Source organism: Pecten maximus, chromosome 7 (assembly GCF_902652985.1).
Source record: "Pecten maximus chromosome 7, xPecMax1.1, whole genome shotgun sequence".
In the NCBI taxonomy this organism is placed as follows: Eukaryota; Metazoa; Mollusca; class Bivalvia; order Pectinida; family Pectinidae; genus Pecten; species Pecten maximus.
This window is the reverse complement of record NC_047021.1, coordinates 42,696,401-42,714,602: the sequence shown is the minus strand read 5'-3', so window position 1 is coordinate 42,714,602 and position 18,202 is coordinate 42,696,401. Positions and strand designations below refer to the sequence as shown.

Here is an 18,202-nt window from a genome sequence, read left to right as displayed (position 1 = left end):
CGGACACTTATTTTTGTCCGTAAAGTTGTTTAAAATTCCGTATAACGGACACGTGAAACCATAGCTGTGTTGATATTTGTGTGTAAAACGTTTCTAAATAACAAGCAGAGCCTTAATTACTCAATTCCCCTGGCAGCAATGCTAACTTAGGAAGCCACTTCATCAGTCACTAATTGTCCTGTTACCTGTAAGTTGCTGTAACAATGGGCAGTAATTACAAGAGAGTGACCTATCGCCATCGGCAGAGGTGTTTGTTTACTCAACCTCACCGGTGACAGCTAAGCTTAGCCATTCAACCATAGCCTAGACAACAAGAATGGTCAGGTGGTAATTAAATCATTATCAAGACCAACAAAAGAGGGACAAAGCAATAGTTATGTTTGTCATAATTGTTTTACTTACTGTATTTACAAAATCAACCGTACGCAAATCTGACAGCACATGGTTGTCAGCCGCCATTTTCTCACACTCGGAACTCCTCGGAATATGACTACGTAACATATGAAGAACAGCTGAAGAGTTCCGAGTGTCTTTGTATACACTATACTAATTGACTGAACCAGAAAACGGTATTTATTAAATTAAATCCCTACATGGATTTCAGAAAATAGGTCTCAAATAAATGCTGAGGGATTATAATTATCAGAGGAAAATGCACTTTCATTTATAAAGAGTTAATTTTGTAATAGAAAAGATATTTCAAGCATATTTATTTTCCAAAATATTGAGGATTAATGAAAATTGTTTTACTATGATACGAATTATCTTTACTTTTTTTTTACAATGTTGAGTATTTGTCTGAATAGATATTCAGTATAGTATGATATTGGGAAGATTTTTTTAGAAACTACAGGCTTAATAATTTATTAAAAATATCAGCTCTAATTTTTGTGTCAGATGAATGATTGAAAATTAATTAATTAAGCATTTATCTTTAATTATTTGTCTTTTATTCATTTGTTGAAGTGTTTAAATATAATAAATCAGGAGACATATAGTGTACTATGAACAGACTTTTGTTTGTTTCTTCCTTTATAAGGGACATAACTCGTTGAACCTCTATGTAAAGGACACCTCTCTATAAAGGACACTTTTGCCTTGTCCCTTAGGTGTCCTTTATAGACAGGTTCGACTGTACTTCAACTGTCAAAGGGAAAGAGTTTTTAGGACTTTTAGCGAGTTATTTCATTCATTTTCAGGAGTAAAATTATTAGATTGCTTGGTGCTATGGTCAATACTGAATCCAGAGGTGCAATTATAACTCCTGGATTTAAAAGGATGTTGACATAAAAACAGCCTAGGTGTATAAGGACTATGAAGAGCACTTGATGATGATTTACAGAGTCTGAATCGTCTGTGACTGATCAAACTTAATCACTCTAATTTTTTTCTCTGAAAGTGCTTCGGTCCAAAATACTGATTATAAAGAAAATATATCGATGTCTCTAATTTTTTTGGTAGAATACTCTCGGTAAAATATTTGGCTTGATGTAGAAAAAATTAAAGTCGATATATCTTCCCCAAACAAAGTTAAATGGCTTCTGACTGGATGATTTAGGTATTTTCTGATTTCATTCAAATGTGGTTGGTATGTTTTGACACCAGGAGCACCAATACAGCTTCCCTTGCTAGATTGAACAAAATGGACACTGTGTATGGCTCTGATCAGTAGAAATTTAAATACTATTTTGTTTATACTTACTATTTTGTTCAACTTTGGTATGTTAGTGAATATGTCAGATTCTTTGTGCTGTTATTTACAACTGTGGGAGTTGTTACAATTAGTACTTGTTTAATCTTATGCAGTGCACTTGATGATGATCTACTGAGTCTGAATTGTTTATGACTGAACAAATTTAATCACTCTAATTTTTTTCTCTGAAAGTGCATTGCCTGCAAATGATGGCATATTAGTTCCTGTCTGCACTTAAATGAATGTGATAGTAATACTCAACCTTTTGGTCAATTTGTGAGGAGTCTGTGACCTCTGACCTACCAGTATGGCCTAGGATCTCTGTTAATGACTGTTTGACCTATGACCTTTTTATTTCCTTTGTTTACAGCGAGTTCAGAAGAATTGGCAGGATCAGGCCCAGAGATATTACCAACCACCTCGTCTCCTGTCATCAGTCATGAGACTGCCCAGTCCATCGACTCCGGTCTCCGCAGTTTCCTCATGGGCGGCGCTTCAATGTAAGTTTTCCTTTAGACAGGTCTACTACTGACAAATACAGAATTAATGTGATAATTATTGATTTATCTGAAGGGCAACTGTAAATTCATAGGTTATGCACATTATGTGCAAGGCAATGTACATTAAAAACAACAAGATCTTCATATTTATTTCGTACAAAATTAATATACTATTAAGTTAAATGTGTAATACCTGTGTGTCGCTATTCAGGTCGTCTGTGCTGGAGGGAGCCACTGGCATAGCAAATGTTTCCACTTCCACCTCCGGACAACTTGATCCTAACGCACCACTCCTGTCAAGCAGTATCCTCCGCTCCCTAGACCCAGGTTCTATCCCCCTCCCTCCTCTAGCCACAGAGGGTGGTATGACCGCTACAGACATAATGAGAGGCACACTACCTTCTACATGGACTATTCCCACAACTACCACCAACACCATACCCACTTTAGGCTCGGCAGGGTCTGTGGAAGGACCGTCCTCATCGCGCAGTGCCTCAGGTATGTGTAATAACTTATCCTTATTTCTATGGCCACAGATACAACCTCACCTAGGTAAAAAAAAAAAAATTAAATCTGTATTTTCTCAATATACGAAAAAGATCAAGGCTCTTTGGCATTATCTTGTGCCCCAAAATGGGCCCCAATCCCAATTGAAATTATTTCAAATCAAGGCAAGATTAACAAAATCTGCAGCTAATTCCAATTCCCAAATTTCATGCCCAGAATAAGAGACAAAAAGGCCCCATCTCATACAAGTGATAAACTCCTTAATTAACATGAGTCATCTATCTTGCAGATCCCTCTGTTCCTGATGGGGTTGATCCATCGTTTTTGGCCGCCCTTCCTGACAACATTCGCCAGGAAGTGATCGCAGAACAGCTTCGTCTCCAGCGGATCCAGCAGAGTGCCCGAGAGCAGGCCCAGAGTGCTCACAGCTCTGGGACCATGGAGGTCAACCCCGAGTTTCTGGCTGCACTGCCTCCAAACATACAGGAAGAGGTAAGCCCTGTACTGGTAGTGTTAAATGTGAACTTTTTACTTTAAAACTATTTTAAAACAAGTTATATCAACTTATATGAACAATTCATTTTGGCCCTGATGGAAGCACATGAGGGGTCTTACTGTGGGAGGAAATCAGAGGACCCAGAGGAAATAATTAACCCCCAAAACTTTTCATTTATGAAATGAGGTATCGAACCTCAGTCGCCTAGGTGAAGGGCAAGTATGTTACCACTGTGTTACCTGAATACCCTTTTAAAGCTGGACATTCATCTCGAGTAAAGTAATATTTTTCGACAATATTAAAGCGGACAGTTTTACATGGATAGGGTATAGTGGAAAGAGTGTTGATGATATTTTCTATGACTTTTGTAATATTTGTTACTTGTAGGTGCTGGCCCAACAGAGAACAGAACAAGCCCGTCTTCAGGCCCAGAATGCTCCTGCCCAGCCTGGAACAGATACTCCCGTAGACCCGGCTAGTTTCCTAGCAACACTTCCCTCCTCTCTACGCCAACAAGTCCTTGCTGATATGGACGACACCATGGTGGCTGTCCTGCCACCCGACCTGGCTGCTGAGGCCCAGTCACTTAGGCGGGAACTAGAGGATCGACATCGGCGACTCATGCAAGACCGACTGTTTGCCCAGGCAGGGGCTGGCTCTCTCTCCGCCATCCTTAGACACACTGGTAAAATGATTTAAGAATGTTTGCTTGATTTTCAGTTTTGATGATTTACAGTATTCAAATCTGGTACATGTCCCACCACAGGCCTTTGTATGTTATCTTTATGTCAAACATATACATAGTCACAGTAAGACCCTTTTAGGGAGTTAAATTTTTAGGGAATATATCTTTGTAAGATATACACCCTGCTGAACCACTCTACCTTACTATAAAATAATGGTCTTTGCAACCATCACAAGTACAACATCATGAAGATGATTCAACTGACCCATGTTCAAATGCAAGAAGACCAGGGTGTATGTATCCAGAGTTTTGATACTGTACAGTTATTAACTCATTAACTCATTTCTTTGTGCAGGGTTTGCTGGTAGGTTGGGTGCAGGGAGATACTCTCTGCGTGCTGTGCCCCGTGGAAGCAACCAGTGGGCCTGGGGTTCAAATCGTATGGACAACCATTCATCCAATAGTGGAGCAAATGCAATCAAATTCCGGGGACGACACCTCCTGGATCACGAGGGGCTCACTTGTCTGGTGGTTCTATTGTTCGTGGATGAACCAAAGATAAACACTAGCAGGCTACACCGTGTCCTGCGTAACCTGTGTTACCATAGTCCCACTAGGATATGGGTGATTCGTGCCCTCCTCTCCATTCTCCAGAAGACAGGTGATTGTGTGTTGGAGGAAGGCAAAAGTACTGCTGGAGACAAGGGGAAAAAGAAAGCTGCAAGCTCCTCTTCCCCCGATGTCTCTTGGAAATGTGACACAAAAAGTCAGGGGTCCTGGTTGTCCATCAGTCTAGAGGCTGCCCTTGGGTGTCGTGCAAACGTCTTCCAGATTCAGAAGGTGGGCAAAAAACATGTGCCTGGTGGTTCATGTACTGGAACTGTGACGGTGCATCCCCAGGCTGCCCCCGTTGTGTGTAGACATGTACTTGATACGTTAATCGCTCTAGCCAAAGTGTTCCCTAGTCAGTTCCTACCCACTTCCAAAGCCAAGGAGGTGGGCAAGTGTGAGGAGACAGAGACTGAGGAACGGCAAGAAAGTGGCGCGGATACAGCCCAAGGCAGTCCCAAACAATCAACGTCAGGTGCCGAATCTCCAAAGTCAGAAACAGACTTTTGGGACCATCTCATTAAATTAGACAATGTGAATATGAATCGTAAAGGTAAAGGTGTTCAACGGACTCACAATACTAGCAATACTGAAGGTGAGGCAAATTTTTACAGCTTTGAATCCTCGCCGCTGGGCCAGCTGATGCTAATGTTATCTCATCCAGTGGTGAAACGTAGCCAGCTTCTCACCGACCGGTTACTAAGACTACTGGGCCTTGTGTCCATGAGTCTGCCTGACATGACACGGGGTAACCGTGCCACCTCACAGGCACCAACCAGCACCCTTCCTAGTCTGTTATCCAGCATGGTCACGCCTTCCGTCATCACACCAACAACTGCCACATCAACGGCTATGTCGACGGCCACGTCGTCTGTGTCAACACCAGTTGTCACTGAGGTGGTCGCACCCAGCGCTGTACCCAGTACAACACCCCTGGAGGTCAAAGTATCTGCAAAGTCTGAAGGTGAGTAAATGTGTTACAGTAGGTTTAAATGTTAATATCCCTTTGTTCATGGCCATTAAACAATATAAACAGATATTCAGCAAGTGTTTATTCCTTCAATTATAGATCACTGCAAGTGTATAGCACATGGAGCTTGCCAGCATTTTATATGCATACGAATGTATAGATATGTTTACCTAAATTTATTCTTAGTAGTTCCAACTTAGACGACTGTGAATATTAGCCCAGTGATTTAGATCATAACTATACTGTAACACAGTGCATAAAGGCCCAACAGTGCTTAGGAATGCAGATTGTTTTTATGGAAATCACAAAATCTTTAAAATTCTAACTTAACAGCTGAGGACTGTAGGCTGTTTCTATGGAAATCACAAAAATTTTAAATCCTTTCTTAACATTAACAGCTCGGGACTGTAGACTCTTTCTTTGGAAATCCAAAAAATTTAAAATCCAAAATCCTAACTTAACAGCTGAGGACTGTAGACTGTATGCTAGAATCAGAAGTATCCATTTATTGAGGTATTTCATTTCATGGAATTGCATGACAGAAACTGCCACATATTTGGGACAGACAACAAGGTCTTTGTCCCATGTCATAACTTATTGCTAGTATACATATTTTACTTTGTAATTGAGTTATTGAGGAAGGTCATTTATTTATAGATTCGAAAAAAGTGGAGGAAGAGGAGAAGGAAGAAGCAACCGTAATATTGGAAGATCAGCTAAAGCTTGCTGTTAGGGTATGTAAAAAGTGGTCTGTAGATGTAGTTATGATTCTTTGATGTCTCTCTTCTAGATAAAACTACTGTCGATACAAATTGTCTCCCTTGACCTAACTAAGAGATATTCGTTTCACTATTTATAGCACTGTGTATCTCCGGTGGTGTACTGTTGTGACATCTTCGGTCGTTAATCAGTGCCACATTAATGTAGTGATAAGCATCGTTGGATGTTGGTCTCTTGTGGCAAACATTCTTGGTATTGTAGCTACTACAGTGACAGTTGAAAATATCAGGATGGATAAAACCAAATGTCTATGAAGGTTCTAAGATGCAAATGAATTCCATAAAGTGTTTTCCTTCACATGGAAACTGTTGACTTAAGCCAAGGATTTTGTACTGACAGGTGCTGACATCAAAGTCCTGTTCTGAGGAAGGACTGGAGGACGCGACCAATTTACTATTGCGAATGTCCTGGGCCAACAATGCCACACGAAATGCTGTCCTACGATTACTTTTGGAGGGTGCGCAGGAACTTGGTCTCACTGTCTGCAATCATATCAGGTATGTACGTGTAATGGGAGGTCAGAGGTCATTAATCTGAGGCCAAAACAGATTGTAGAGGGTGGAGAATACATAAAACAAATATCTATGGAGTAAAGGGATTGTTTTGCACTGATATAAGATTCATTGTGGTGACCACTGGTCAAGGTTAACAGGTTCACACCATATTATCCTATCGAAAGAAGGTCTACATCTGATACAGATTCTAGTGACCACTAGTCGTGTTTAACAGATTCATTCCTTAGGATCATAACGAAAATAAATCTACATCTGATTACATAAAAGTCTAACTTTACTATGCTTCTTGGTAGTATTAAGAGTGTATGTATGGTGAGCTCTCGACACCTGGTCTCCTGTATTAGGCAGAACATTACTCGGTGATAATTAACTAAGCCTGATGTACCTTATAACACTTGCCTTAGAAACAGCTGTAGTAAAATTTATGGCGAGGCTAGCAGCTATTCATGTATGGCCTTATAATTCTGCAGGAGTTTGCTACAAGAACTCAAGAAACACAGCGGGAAGCCAAAGGACGAGGATGAGGAAATGAAGGAGGCTGATGGTGCCTCGGTCCCCACGGGGAAGGGCATTCTACAGGACAGGTAAAATCACTAACTGTCTTTACAGAGATAACCATAGAAAACTTTTAATCTGTAATTTTGACATTTAAAATCAATATAAAAGGGATAGAATATGAATCATTTGTATTAAATGATAATTTATTTCCCTCATGTTTGATAGTGAAATGTATCAAATAGGATATATTTATACAGCTGGTTTAACATTTTGTTTACCATCAGGTTTTCACAGGGTACCTCTATAGTAGTTGCGGCCCCTAAGAAGGTAAAAGGAGGCCGCGAGTTACAGCTGCCATCCATGAGCCTACTGACCAACAAAACATCCAGTCAGCAGTTCCTACTCCGAATTCTAAAGGTCATCATTCAGCTCCGAGATGCTGCCAGGACAATGGTCAAACGTGGACGCAGGCAAACCAGTATGTTCTTTCTTATAATTCCAAATCTCTGTCTGTATCAACCCAAGATTCCAAGAACACGTGATATAAAAAATATAAAATCTCTTTGGGGATTTGGTTTCTTCTGTTTTGTGGTTTTAGTAAATCCACAAAATAAAATCCAACCAAATATAACCCACACTACTATATTAGAAATTAATTAAGGATTTTAATCTGCAAATCTATTGTGGTATGTATATAAATTCTTGTCAAAATTAATCGACACAACTTATTACATCAGTGATTATGCCATATCTGCTGATTATAAAGCTTGTATTGTGTTCTACTTGTCTTCAATTTAATTAAAATGTTTTCCATGTCAGTCTTTAATTATACACATTCTGATAATGTATTGCACCAGGGGGCCAAGGTCACCATTGATATTTAAAGGAAATGCCAAATACTCTTGATTCTTGTTTGTAGATGGCATTCATGTCTTAAAAATAATTTCCAATTCTACAAATTAATACTGTATGTTTCATAGCTTCACGAGATTTGGGTAACATAGCAGAGGCAATGGCAGTTTTAGAAGCTGAGGCAGAGGCTATTATAGAGATGGTGGGAAGACGTGCTCAGCAGAATCACCAGATCCGCGAGTTACAACAGCGTTCCACATCTGCGGCACAGGCTGACCCATCAGAAGCCACTCCAACTTCTACAGCTACTGGGGAGCAAGCTGGAGCTAATGGGGCCGAGGGAGCAGCTCCAGGTGGCAGTGATCAACCCACACCTACAGAATCTGCACGGGAAGCGGGCGCAGAAACACCCATGGACGTTGATCAGCCAGGTTAGTAGTGACTACTTGGAAGGTTTGTCTGAACTAGTGGAGTGCGTTCATAGACTCCTTGATTTCTCAAATTTCTAATTATCTCCTTAATTGTGACTAGTTTCTTCCTTGACCTGTTGACAGGTAATTTCTGCGGGACCAAAATCAACATCCTTGTTCGGCATTAAAATTATTCATGTTTTCCCACCCCTGATTCCTACATTTAGTTTGAATGGTTCTAAAAGTTATCAACATCAGACCATTCACAATAACACAGGTTACGATAATCCTTCCCACTTGTGGACTAGAGATATACCAGTCTCTAATACTGTGCAGGACTAACAGCTCTATCAATGTTGTAGGTACCTCAGGAGAGAAGAAAGAAAAGGACGAGGTCACTGCTCTGCCACGCCTTAGCGAACAGGTCCTACTAGATGATCTATGGATGGTCCTGGGAGACTGTCTCTCCGAGCTTGCCAAGACACCCGACCATCACGCCGTCCTCATACTACAACCCGCCGTCGAGGCCTTCTTCATTGTACACGCAGGTATAGAGTTTTCTATTTTGTTTCCTCGTCAGAGTGAATTACATGAAAATCAATTTGAATGGGAGCAACTTTGATGCCCTTTCGATCCTTTAATCAAAGAAATCATGCAAAACTAACATTTAACAGGTAATAAAACATTTCAATGTTTATCTTGTTCTTGGTAACAATACTATGGGCAGCGATCATTTTGGAGGGGGCCATTGGCCCGCAATTTTCCTGAATGACCCACATGATTCAGAAAAATCCTTTAAATTTCTATAAATGGCCCATAAATTATATTCTAGATAGTTCTTTTTCTTGAAAATGACCCATCCATTTGGTAACCCAAAATAATCCCTGCTATGGGTAATTTAAAAGTGTATACAATTGATGTTATCACTAAAGCTCAAGTGTATAATGATGATGATAATGTTTATTTATCAGTTATAGTATATTGACACTGACTTGGAGAAGTAGAAAAGGTGTAGCTCTTCAGTATGACTGTCAACTCAAGCTGTACATGCAGTTGACAGCTAATATTAACTTACCGTAAATATTCGGGTATAGTGCGCACTCGCGTATAGTGCGCAGGTACGTTTTTGAGGTTCATTTTCAAAAAAAAAAAAAATGAACAATTTTTTTTTTCAATATTCAACTGAGCGGTAGATGAATTCTAAAGCATAAGATGATAGGAATTTGTAACTTATGAAAGCTTATTTACCACATTTAATTGGAATCACCGGTCAGATTTGACACATTGGATTGACAGGTTGTTTACATTACACCGCGACAGGCCTAGTCAGCTTGCAAATTGTATCGGTCCCATCTACGCTGTTGTACAAACAAAATAATTACTAGTAATCCTACCCTCAATTACCTTGTGATTTTCACGCAGGTATGATCTCTTGTGGTATCTGTCCACGAATATACAAAGCTAATTAACCTCAATTATAAAAAGATTGACTGGTAAGCTGATTGCTACATAATGTAACACAGGCCGCCATTTTGTATACAGTACGGAAACAAGTCTGCTGTCGTCGTGCTAGTCACACCTTTTTTGTCAATGAAATAACATGTGTAATGGATAAATCTACAGTGCAGACGATAAATAAGAGTACCCCCGGTCGTTTTCACAGTCGGATCGTATTTTATATGGCCAGTTGGTCAGTGACTGCCGCACGAGATCAAGGCATTAGTGTTACCCTTGCCTATTTGTGCATGCGTGCTGTTACAGCTTCCGTAAATAAACAAGTTGAACATCATCAGTTTCTGGCAGCACTCTGGATTTATGAGATGATTAATTTAGAAGTATGAAATAACTAAGTACTGCTATATCATTTCAAGTTTTGTTTGATGATAATTGAGATGTTATACATCGTTTTGGACCTGAATACGGGAACATGCTCAAGTGAGATCGTATGTGTACGGAACGTGTGGCTCACGATCGACTTAGATAAATCCACGTAATTGCTGATAAATACACAATTTCAAGGAATTAAACATCAAAATAACTATTCATTTCTTTAATTATTTGTTAACTATTACTTTCTAAATGCTTTATATATGTTATATATATATATATATATAAGTATTAAATCAATCCTGCTGTGAAAGGAAACGATCACAAATCTCAGTTAAATCACATTCATTCTGACTGGGAAAAGGCTTGTACTTGCGTATAGTGCGCAGGGGGTCTTTTTCACTTGTCAATTTTTGAAAAAAAGTGTGCACTATACGCGAATATTTACGGTATTTAATCTTAATATTTGTTACTCTGTCCACCAGGTGAGAAGGATGGCAAGTCGACAGACCAGCCATCACAAAAGCGCGAGGATCAGCTGGCCCACCTGAATCTTGATGTGGCTCCAGCCTCCCCGGCCTCCCAGTCTGATACTCCACATCTCAACAGGGAGAACTCTGTTGCCTCCATGTCCTCGATTTGCAATCTGCCACCAGACACTCAGAAGTTTCTCAAGTTTGCAGGTTAGCTGATACAACTGTTTCATTGATTAATCAATTGGGATAAGTCTGCCCATGTCTTTTTGGTAACAATGCTAGCAACTTCTACTTCATTATTGCCTTTTAGTACTGTAAACAAGGTTATTTTCACGGGGGTTATTTTCACAATTTCGATTTGTAATATATACACTTGGTAATTTTTGCGATCGATCCACCTTCGCTGGTAGTTCGAGATTACGCAAATTGATATCAAAATTATACACATCAGGGAAATTTTCGCAATCAAAAGGACTCGCGTAAATTTCTAGGTTTACAGTAAGCATCCACTTCTCTCTCTACTTTGAGTCAAAGTTTCAACTCCTGGGTGGCTTATTACTGAGTCAATATGTTCAAGACTGTAAAATTAATGCTATTGATGCGATCTAAATCAGTTACTAGTATCAACAAGCAATTATATCATCCTGAATGGTTTAGTAATACTTGATTTCTCTTTACAGAGACCCATAGGACAGTACTCAATCAGATTCTACGCCAGTCAACCACGCCTCTGGTGGACGGCCCATTCTCCGTCCTTGTCGACCATACACGCATCCTTGACTTCGATGTTAAACGTCGCTACTTCCGTCAAGAACTGGAGCGTTTGGATGAGGGTCTGCGTCGTGAAGATCTGGCTGTTCACGTCCGACGAGAACATGTGTTTGAAGACTCGTTCAGGGAGCTGTTCAGACGTACTGTGGATGAATGGAAACACAGATTCTACATTGTGTTTGAAGGTAAAAAATTGACATTAGAGCTTCCAATATTCACAATACAGGGGTACCATTTTATCAGTGTTAAGATATCTCGTCCCTCAATATAAGAGTTCTCTTTCATCCCTTATGTAACTTTCCTTTCGGTCCAACGGTTGCAATCTCTACTTCTCTCCAGAAGATAAGCATTTTGCCCTTAGTGTGACAGGTAAAAACAAAAAATATCTCCTAGGAGGATTCTGGGATGTGACCTCAGCTTGAAGGCAGGTATTGGGTTAGACAGGTCAGGATCATTACTTTTTGGTGGAGATTTCTCTGTCAACCTCAAGATACCCAGGGTGATATTCACATAGGACCTCACAAATAGAAATAATTACAGTCAAACCTTAAGTCAGTTGGGTCATGGAAAAACTTTTGAAATATTCCTAGCATTTGAGATTACCGAGTATAAATGGAATATATATACAATTGAAACTGAAACTTTACATGATTCAAGCTTTAGAGTTACCAGAGTTCAAGATAATGAGGTTTGACTTTAATTGAGAATGTGACCCTTGGATTTTGAAGTTGAATGCAAGGCAGGCAAAGATTCCATGTCTTAATATTCACCAGAAGTATGTTGCGCGTAAATATATATATAGTGTCTGCAGTAATCAAAGATTATTGGTTTGATCGGTGATGATTGATGTCTTCAGGCGAAGAAGGACAAGATGCTGGAGGACTATTACGGGAGTGGTACATCATTATTGCCCGAGAGATCTTCAACCCGATGTACGCTCTGTTCAGCACCTCACCTGGAGACCGTGTCACGTACACAATAAACCCCTCGTCCCATTGTAACAGTAACCATCTGAGCTACTACAAGTTTGTGGGACGAATTATCGCTAAGGCCATCTACGACAACAAATTACTGGAGTGCTACTTCACACGCTCCTTCTACAAGCACATCATAGGACAAGCTGTCAAGTATGTGATGTTTTACAGGAAATTTATTTTATCGGCTAAAAGATATTATATAATATCATTTCAGTTACGTAAGGAAAACAGTATATTTAAAATAGTAACAAGCTTTTACAGAAAATATTTACTTATTTTAGCAATTATAGCTAAAAATAAGCTATCTGATTCCTTCTGACATGTTTATTATGAAATATTAACAAAATAATTTTTTGAGTTAAAAAAATTCGGTTGAAATATTAGAAAAAGAAATGCCATATAAGAAGCTGCCAGTATGATAAACTTGATATGAAGATGTGATTTGTAGTTTTCTTGTAGAAGAACTTTTCATTGTTGGCCTTGAACAACTGGTCTTACTGATATGATATGTTTACAGGTATACTGATATGGAAAGTGAAGACTATGCATTCTACCAGGGACTAGTGTTTTTATTGGAAAACGATGTCAAAGATTTAGGCTACGATCTGGCCTTCTCAACAGAGGTAAGATGAGCTCTAGAGGGCTCGATGGAAACGAAACATTGACCTTTGCTATGCAACAGTCATAATATAAAGCTTTGCCTCCCAAGTCCTGACAAATCATTGTATGTGATGCCAAACCTGTTGACCAATGAACAAATCCAGGTCTTCACAGGTAGTCACGAGGAGCGTTAGTATAACAATAAATTATGGATGTGTATTGTTACATAAATAAAAGTTTTTCTGGGTTCATGGATGAAATCTAATTGTGAAAAATAGATACCTTATAATGAAATGGAAATTTGTACCCAGACAGTTTTGTAAATTTCAAGAAAAATGTATCTATTTTCGAAACCATGAAAATTTTAATCCTATCAAAAAGTATTGTATTGGTCAATTTGCCCCAGATTCTTATTCAATATTTTTATACCCCCGCAACGAAGTTAGGGGGGTATACTGGAATCAGGTTGTCTGTCCGTCCGTCCGTCTGTCTGAAGATGCATTTTGTCCGGACAACTCCTCCTAAACCGAAGGGCCGATTTCAATGAAACTTCACAAAAATATAGAGGACCATGTGTAGATGTGCATGCTACTTTCATTTTCTCAAAATTATGGTTGCTATGGCAACTGATCACTATATTACTGGGTTATCTTAGTTAGCCTCTAATTAACAGTTCCAATTCACCATTGACTGGTGTAGATTGCGGGGGTATTAGTCAGCCATCCTGGCGACAGTTCTAGTATCATCTAAAACCAGCTCTGGATTACGTCAGACCTGCACTAGTTCCTGCTTTGTAATAACATAGCACTCTCACTTATACTCTTCAAGTATTAACAAGTCTTCTTTTCACATTATTTTCCTCAACAGATCCAGGAGTTTGGTGTCACAGAGTCACGTGACCTGAAGACGGACGGCAACAAACTGATGGTAACCGAAGGCAACAAGAAGGAATATGTAAAACTAGTGTGTCAAATGAAAATGACGGGTGCCATACGGAAACAGCTCAACGCTTTCATGGAAGGTTTTTACGACATCATACCGAAGCGGCTTATCTCAATATTCAACGAACAGGAACTGGAACTGCTAATCTCTGGTCTGCCAAACATCGACATTGATGACCTCAAATCCAACACGGAATATCACAAGTATCAGAGTACGTCACTACAGGTAAGTCAAATATTGATTACCAGCCTTCTAAAATGAACCTAAGTGTATCTGAGCGTAACTCCAGGACATCTTGATCTAGTTTATAATTGAAGGTCATTATGGAGGTAACTGCACTTTTAACTGAAATTTACATGTCATCAGTTCTACGAGACCTCAAACACATTTACATATCAAGGTCGTCAGGTCACTCACTATAAATTGAATAATTAATTACAAGCATAACTTTCATCATTAAGCCGGAAGCATTCATGACCTAAATACATTACAAAGTATTTTGTCTGAAATAGATGACTTCTAGTTCAAAGCAGTTTTTTTGTCAGAAACAGGCGACTTAAGATATTTTGTCAGAAATTGGTGATTTCTAGTTCAAAGCATTTTTGTTCATGTATTAAAAAATTTTATCTTCAGGTGCAGTGGTTCTGGCGAGCGTTAAGATCATTTGAGCAGTCAGACAGGGCACAGTTCCTACAGTTTGTTACTGGGACATCAAAGGTACCTCTTCAAGGATTCGCCTTCCTCGAAGGCATGAATGGATACCAAAAATTCCAGATTCATCGGGACGACAGGTCTACAGAACGTCTGCCTGTTGCTCATACTTGGTAAGACAAAATTGACAAGCGATTTCACTCTGTTTAGTGGAATTGCTTATTTAGTCCCCCACCATTAACCTAGGGAGTGGGGGCAAGATATAGTTTGGCATTGTGTCTGTCTGTCCTTCTGAAAATTATCTTGTCCATTGCTTGACACTAGAACTTCATACACAGGGCATGGGTTCACCTAGTTGAGCTTTTGTCAAAATTTGGCCACTTACATTTTGATCTTTGACCTACATTACGAAAAAGTTTCTCAAGGCTCTGTCAACTACACTACTAGACACTAAACCTCTTACTTGGGGTGTGGGTCACCTGTGTCAGGCAGTGTGTCATGTATCAGAAGTAAAGAAGTAGGTCAGTCTGACCTACATTTTAACCTTTGACCTACAAAATAAAAGTTGGTCTGGGCTCTGTCTCCTACATGGGATATTGGTTCACCTTATTTATTACAAATTCATCATCTGTGCATTCTTGGGATATAATTTCCAACCTGGTGGAGGACTAGTTTGCCAAATTGTCCCAAGTTAATGTGTGTATTCAGATACAATAGAATTTAAAATGTACATGATCTTTCTGATAAATATAACCTTGAAAAAGCAGTGATGAAAACAATTTTACATGAAAAATACAGAGAAAAAGTATAACTACACTGTATTATATCATCATGAAGAAATGTGAAAATATGTATTTTTACAAAGGGAATTTAAATTTCAATTAATCTAATTTTTCAGTTTCAATCAACTTGATCTCCCAGCGTATGAAACCTACGACAAACTTCGGCGCATGTTGTTGTTGGCAATAAACGAGTGTTCCGAGGGCTTTGGTTTGGCCTGAGATAGCGGACTGTTTAACATGGAAAGGCATAGGGCTGTGTTAGTGTGTTCTATTAGCATGCAGTGTCCAAGGTGTTAGACTGGTTCTCTTTCAAAGACAATGATTGATGGTTGATTATTTGTAAACTTGTTTCAGTTAAATTATGTTGAATTTGGTGATAAGAAATTGGAATCATTTCCACCAATGTTTGATGGTAACTGCATGAGACGGTGTGGTTGTGTGCGTGGGCGAGAGTGTGTAGACAGATATTGAAACGCCGATGTGATAGAAAAGTCAAGTTTTCTTCTCATTTATATATTTACCCGTTGTATAAATTGTTGCCGTTAGTATTTCATCGTGCCGAGTGTAGATTTCATAAGACCCCATTTAGTGCTAGCAGTTGTGTCTCTCACCTATTTATTTTGTTCTTTTTTGTAATTAACGGGGCACAAATATTACACTGATCTGCGTGTGACCCAATTTATAGTTATTCTTTGATGACAATACATTAGATATACAGGATTCTACAAATCTTACCATGGACACATCGGCCCTCATCGTTGGTGTACAGAATATTAGTTTTGATGTTGAAAGTGTGCTAAAGACACCCTTTGTAACGTTCATATAGTTATAACAGTTCTTAGATTTATACATGGTGCCATTTTTGCTGCTTTCGTATTTTTTTTTCGAGATTCGAGTCATTCTCCACATGAACTGGGTCTGGCTGAAAGCATTTCACAAAACCGTTAGCTCTCCTGAGCTCGGTGATGGTTTAAATAAGACTTCTTGTGCAATATGTGTGATTTGTGAAGACTGGCCTTTGGAGATGAGAAGTGCTTTATAAATCAGTTAATTTTGGTTCACCAACCGCTGCAGATAAATCTTGGCAAGTTTTCTCTGTTCCTCAAACGATTCCAGTCATGGTTAGTATTCTCCAAGGTGGTTAGTTATATATCCGTTACCCCACCCTGCATTCAGGGATATTAATATGGTGTGTTGAAATCAGTTTCTCCTGGCATAGTCATTTTTTTAAGCAGCTTTACTGCTACATTGACTTCAAGACAGTAATATTCTCAATTTCTTGTTTGTAATGCTCCTAAAATCGTATCTTATTTAAAATCGAGTTTTTCAACAGATCATCAGTGCTAGTTTGAAGTTCTTTTGGTTAATGATGGTGTTTGTTCTTTAGTGTCATTACGTAAATTTCTGTGCGACACAGATATGGCCATATTAAATGTTTCTTGAGCGCCGGAGTGTGTTAACAGAATTAGATCCAAAACAAAACAGGTATAAAGATCGGAGAGAATGGAGAGGCCCAATAATAGCTTCATTGTCTGGTGGAATTGGAATGTTCTCAAAATGAATTTTTACTTTTCATCTGTAACTTATCGGTCAGTAAAAAATGTGTGCAACTTATTTAAGTGCTAATGTAAAAAGTCCTTTACATTTAGAAGTGCTATTCAATTCTGTGTGTTGATTTGTTGGTAATCTATGGCCTCCAGTATGAAAACAGTGTGGAAATGTTGCTGCAGTCAGAAACTATGAAATATATGAAAGTGCTTGTCCGTAGGTCTACGAAAAATATCCCTGAAGTACCCCCCCAGACTGTGTTAATACTTGTAGAAAAAATAATGCTGTATACAGAATTGGAATTGTTGTACAGAGAGCAAAACACCTGCACTGAAGGCAAGTGATATGAATATTAGAATTTTGACCAGACTCGTCTGTTATTATTTTGAATGGTTAGTCTGTACTGTATTTCCATGACCCCTGGATGTTGTGTTTCTGGCGACACTTAAAAGGTGTCCTTCATTTCAATGTATTTATTTATCCCTGTCCAAACAAGTCGGCCAACTTTTGTCAAGTCTGGGGGAGTTCTGGTGCCTCCAGACACCAAATATAAGTCTGTCCATGTATAACAGGTGTGTCGTTAGGCTTATTATTATATGTATAGCATTGAACAAATTGATATATTGGTACCTTGTATGTCTATAGGAGTTATAGTGTCGCAAGAGCTGATTCTACTTTGTCCATGGTTTGTACACATTGATGAATAAATGATATGTAATATGATATCACAGCTGTTTGCTTGCTCCTTGATATTCTTTTCATCAGAATCATTATTATCATCCTCATCATCATTATCCATTATGAGTTGAAAATTAATGAAATCATTTTCAAAATATTGTCAAATATTCTATCGAGGAATAAAATGCATAAAGTTTTCTGTTGTTTGGTTTTATACTGCATTATAAAATCCAATTCATCCCAAAAAAACCTTACTGGTCCAACACCATGACCAAGGGCCTTTAGGTTAAAAGTTTTGTAACAGAAACAGAATCTTGTACTCTTAGTAGGTTGGAAAATAGTGATAAAACTAAAACTGACAAAATATAAAATGTCTGCCTGTCAGCCATATCGTTTTCTGTTTAAGTTGAACCTGAATTTCAGATTTGAAAAAAA

General features: G+C 38.8%; 1 protein-coding gene across 3 annotated transcripts in view; it reads left to right on the top strand.

Annotated features, from left to right (window-relative positions):
- Positions 1-17,964, top strand: part of LOC117330904 (E3 ubiquitin-protein ligase HUWE1-like) — a 43,208-nt gene extending 25,244 nt beyond the window's left edge. For all 3 annotated transcript variants that reach the window (XM_033889457.1, XM_033889456.1, XM_033889455.1), the window contains 18 exons: positions 2,064-2,193; positions 2,405-2,691; positions 2,990-3,192; positions 3,584-3,881; positions 4,237-5,454; positions 6,118-6,194; positions 6,580-6,737; positions 7,226-7,339; positions 7,538-7,731; positions 8,234-8,536; positions 8,878-9,063; positions 10,828-11,025; positions 11,499-11,774; positions 12,446-12,716; positions 13,084-13,189; positions 14,034-14,333; positions 14,742-14,932; positions 15,658-17,964. In XM_033889457.1, the coding sequence (XP_033745348.1) occupies positions 2,064-2,193; positions 2,405-2,691; positions 2,990-3,192; positions 3,584-3,881; positions 4,237-5,454; positions 6,118-6,194; positions 6,580-6,737; positions 7,226-7,339; positions 7,538-7,731; positions 8,234-8,536; positions 8,878-9,063; positions 10,828-11,025; positions 11,499-11,774; positions 12,446-12,716; positions 13,084-13,189; positions 14,034-14,333; positions 14,742-14,932; positions 15,658-15,760 (4,613 nt within the window). In that variant the 3' untranslated portion in view covers positions 15,761-17,964. The remainder of the gene's footprint in view (positions 1-2,063; positions 2,194-2,404; positions 2,692-2,989; positions 3,193-3,583; positions 3,882-4,236; positions 5,455-6,117; positions 6,195-6,579; positions 6,738-7,225; positions 7,340-7,537; positions 7,732-8,233; positions 8,537-8,877; positions 9,064-10,827; positions 11,026-11,498; positions 11,775-12,445; positions 12,717-13,083; positions 13,190-14,033; positions 14,334-14,741; positions 14,933-15,657) is intronic.
- The last annotated feature ends 238 nt before the right edge of the window (positions 17,965-18,202 follow it).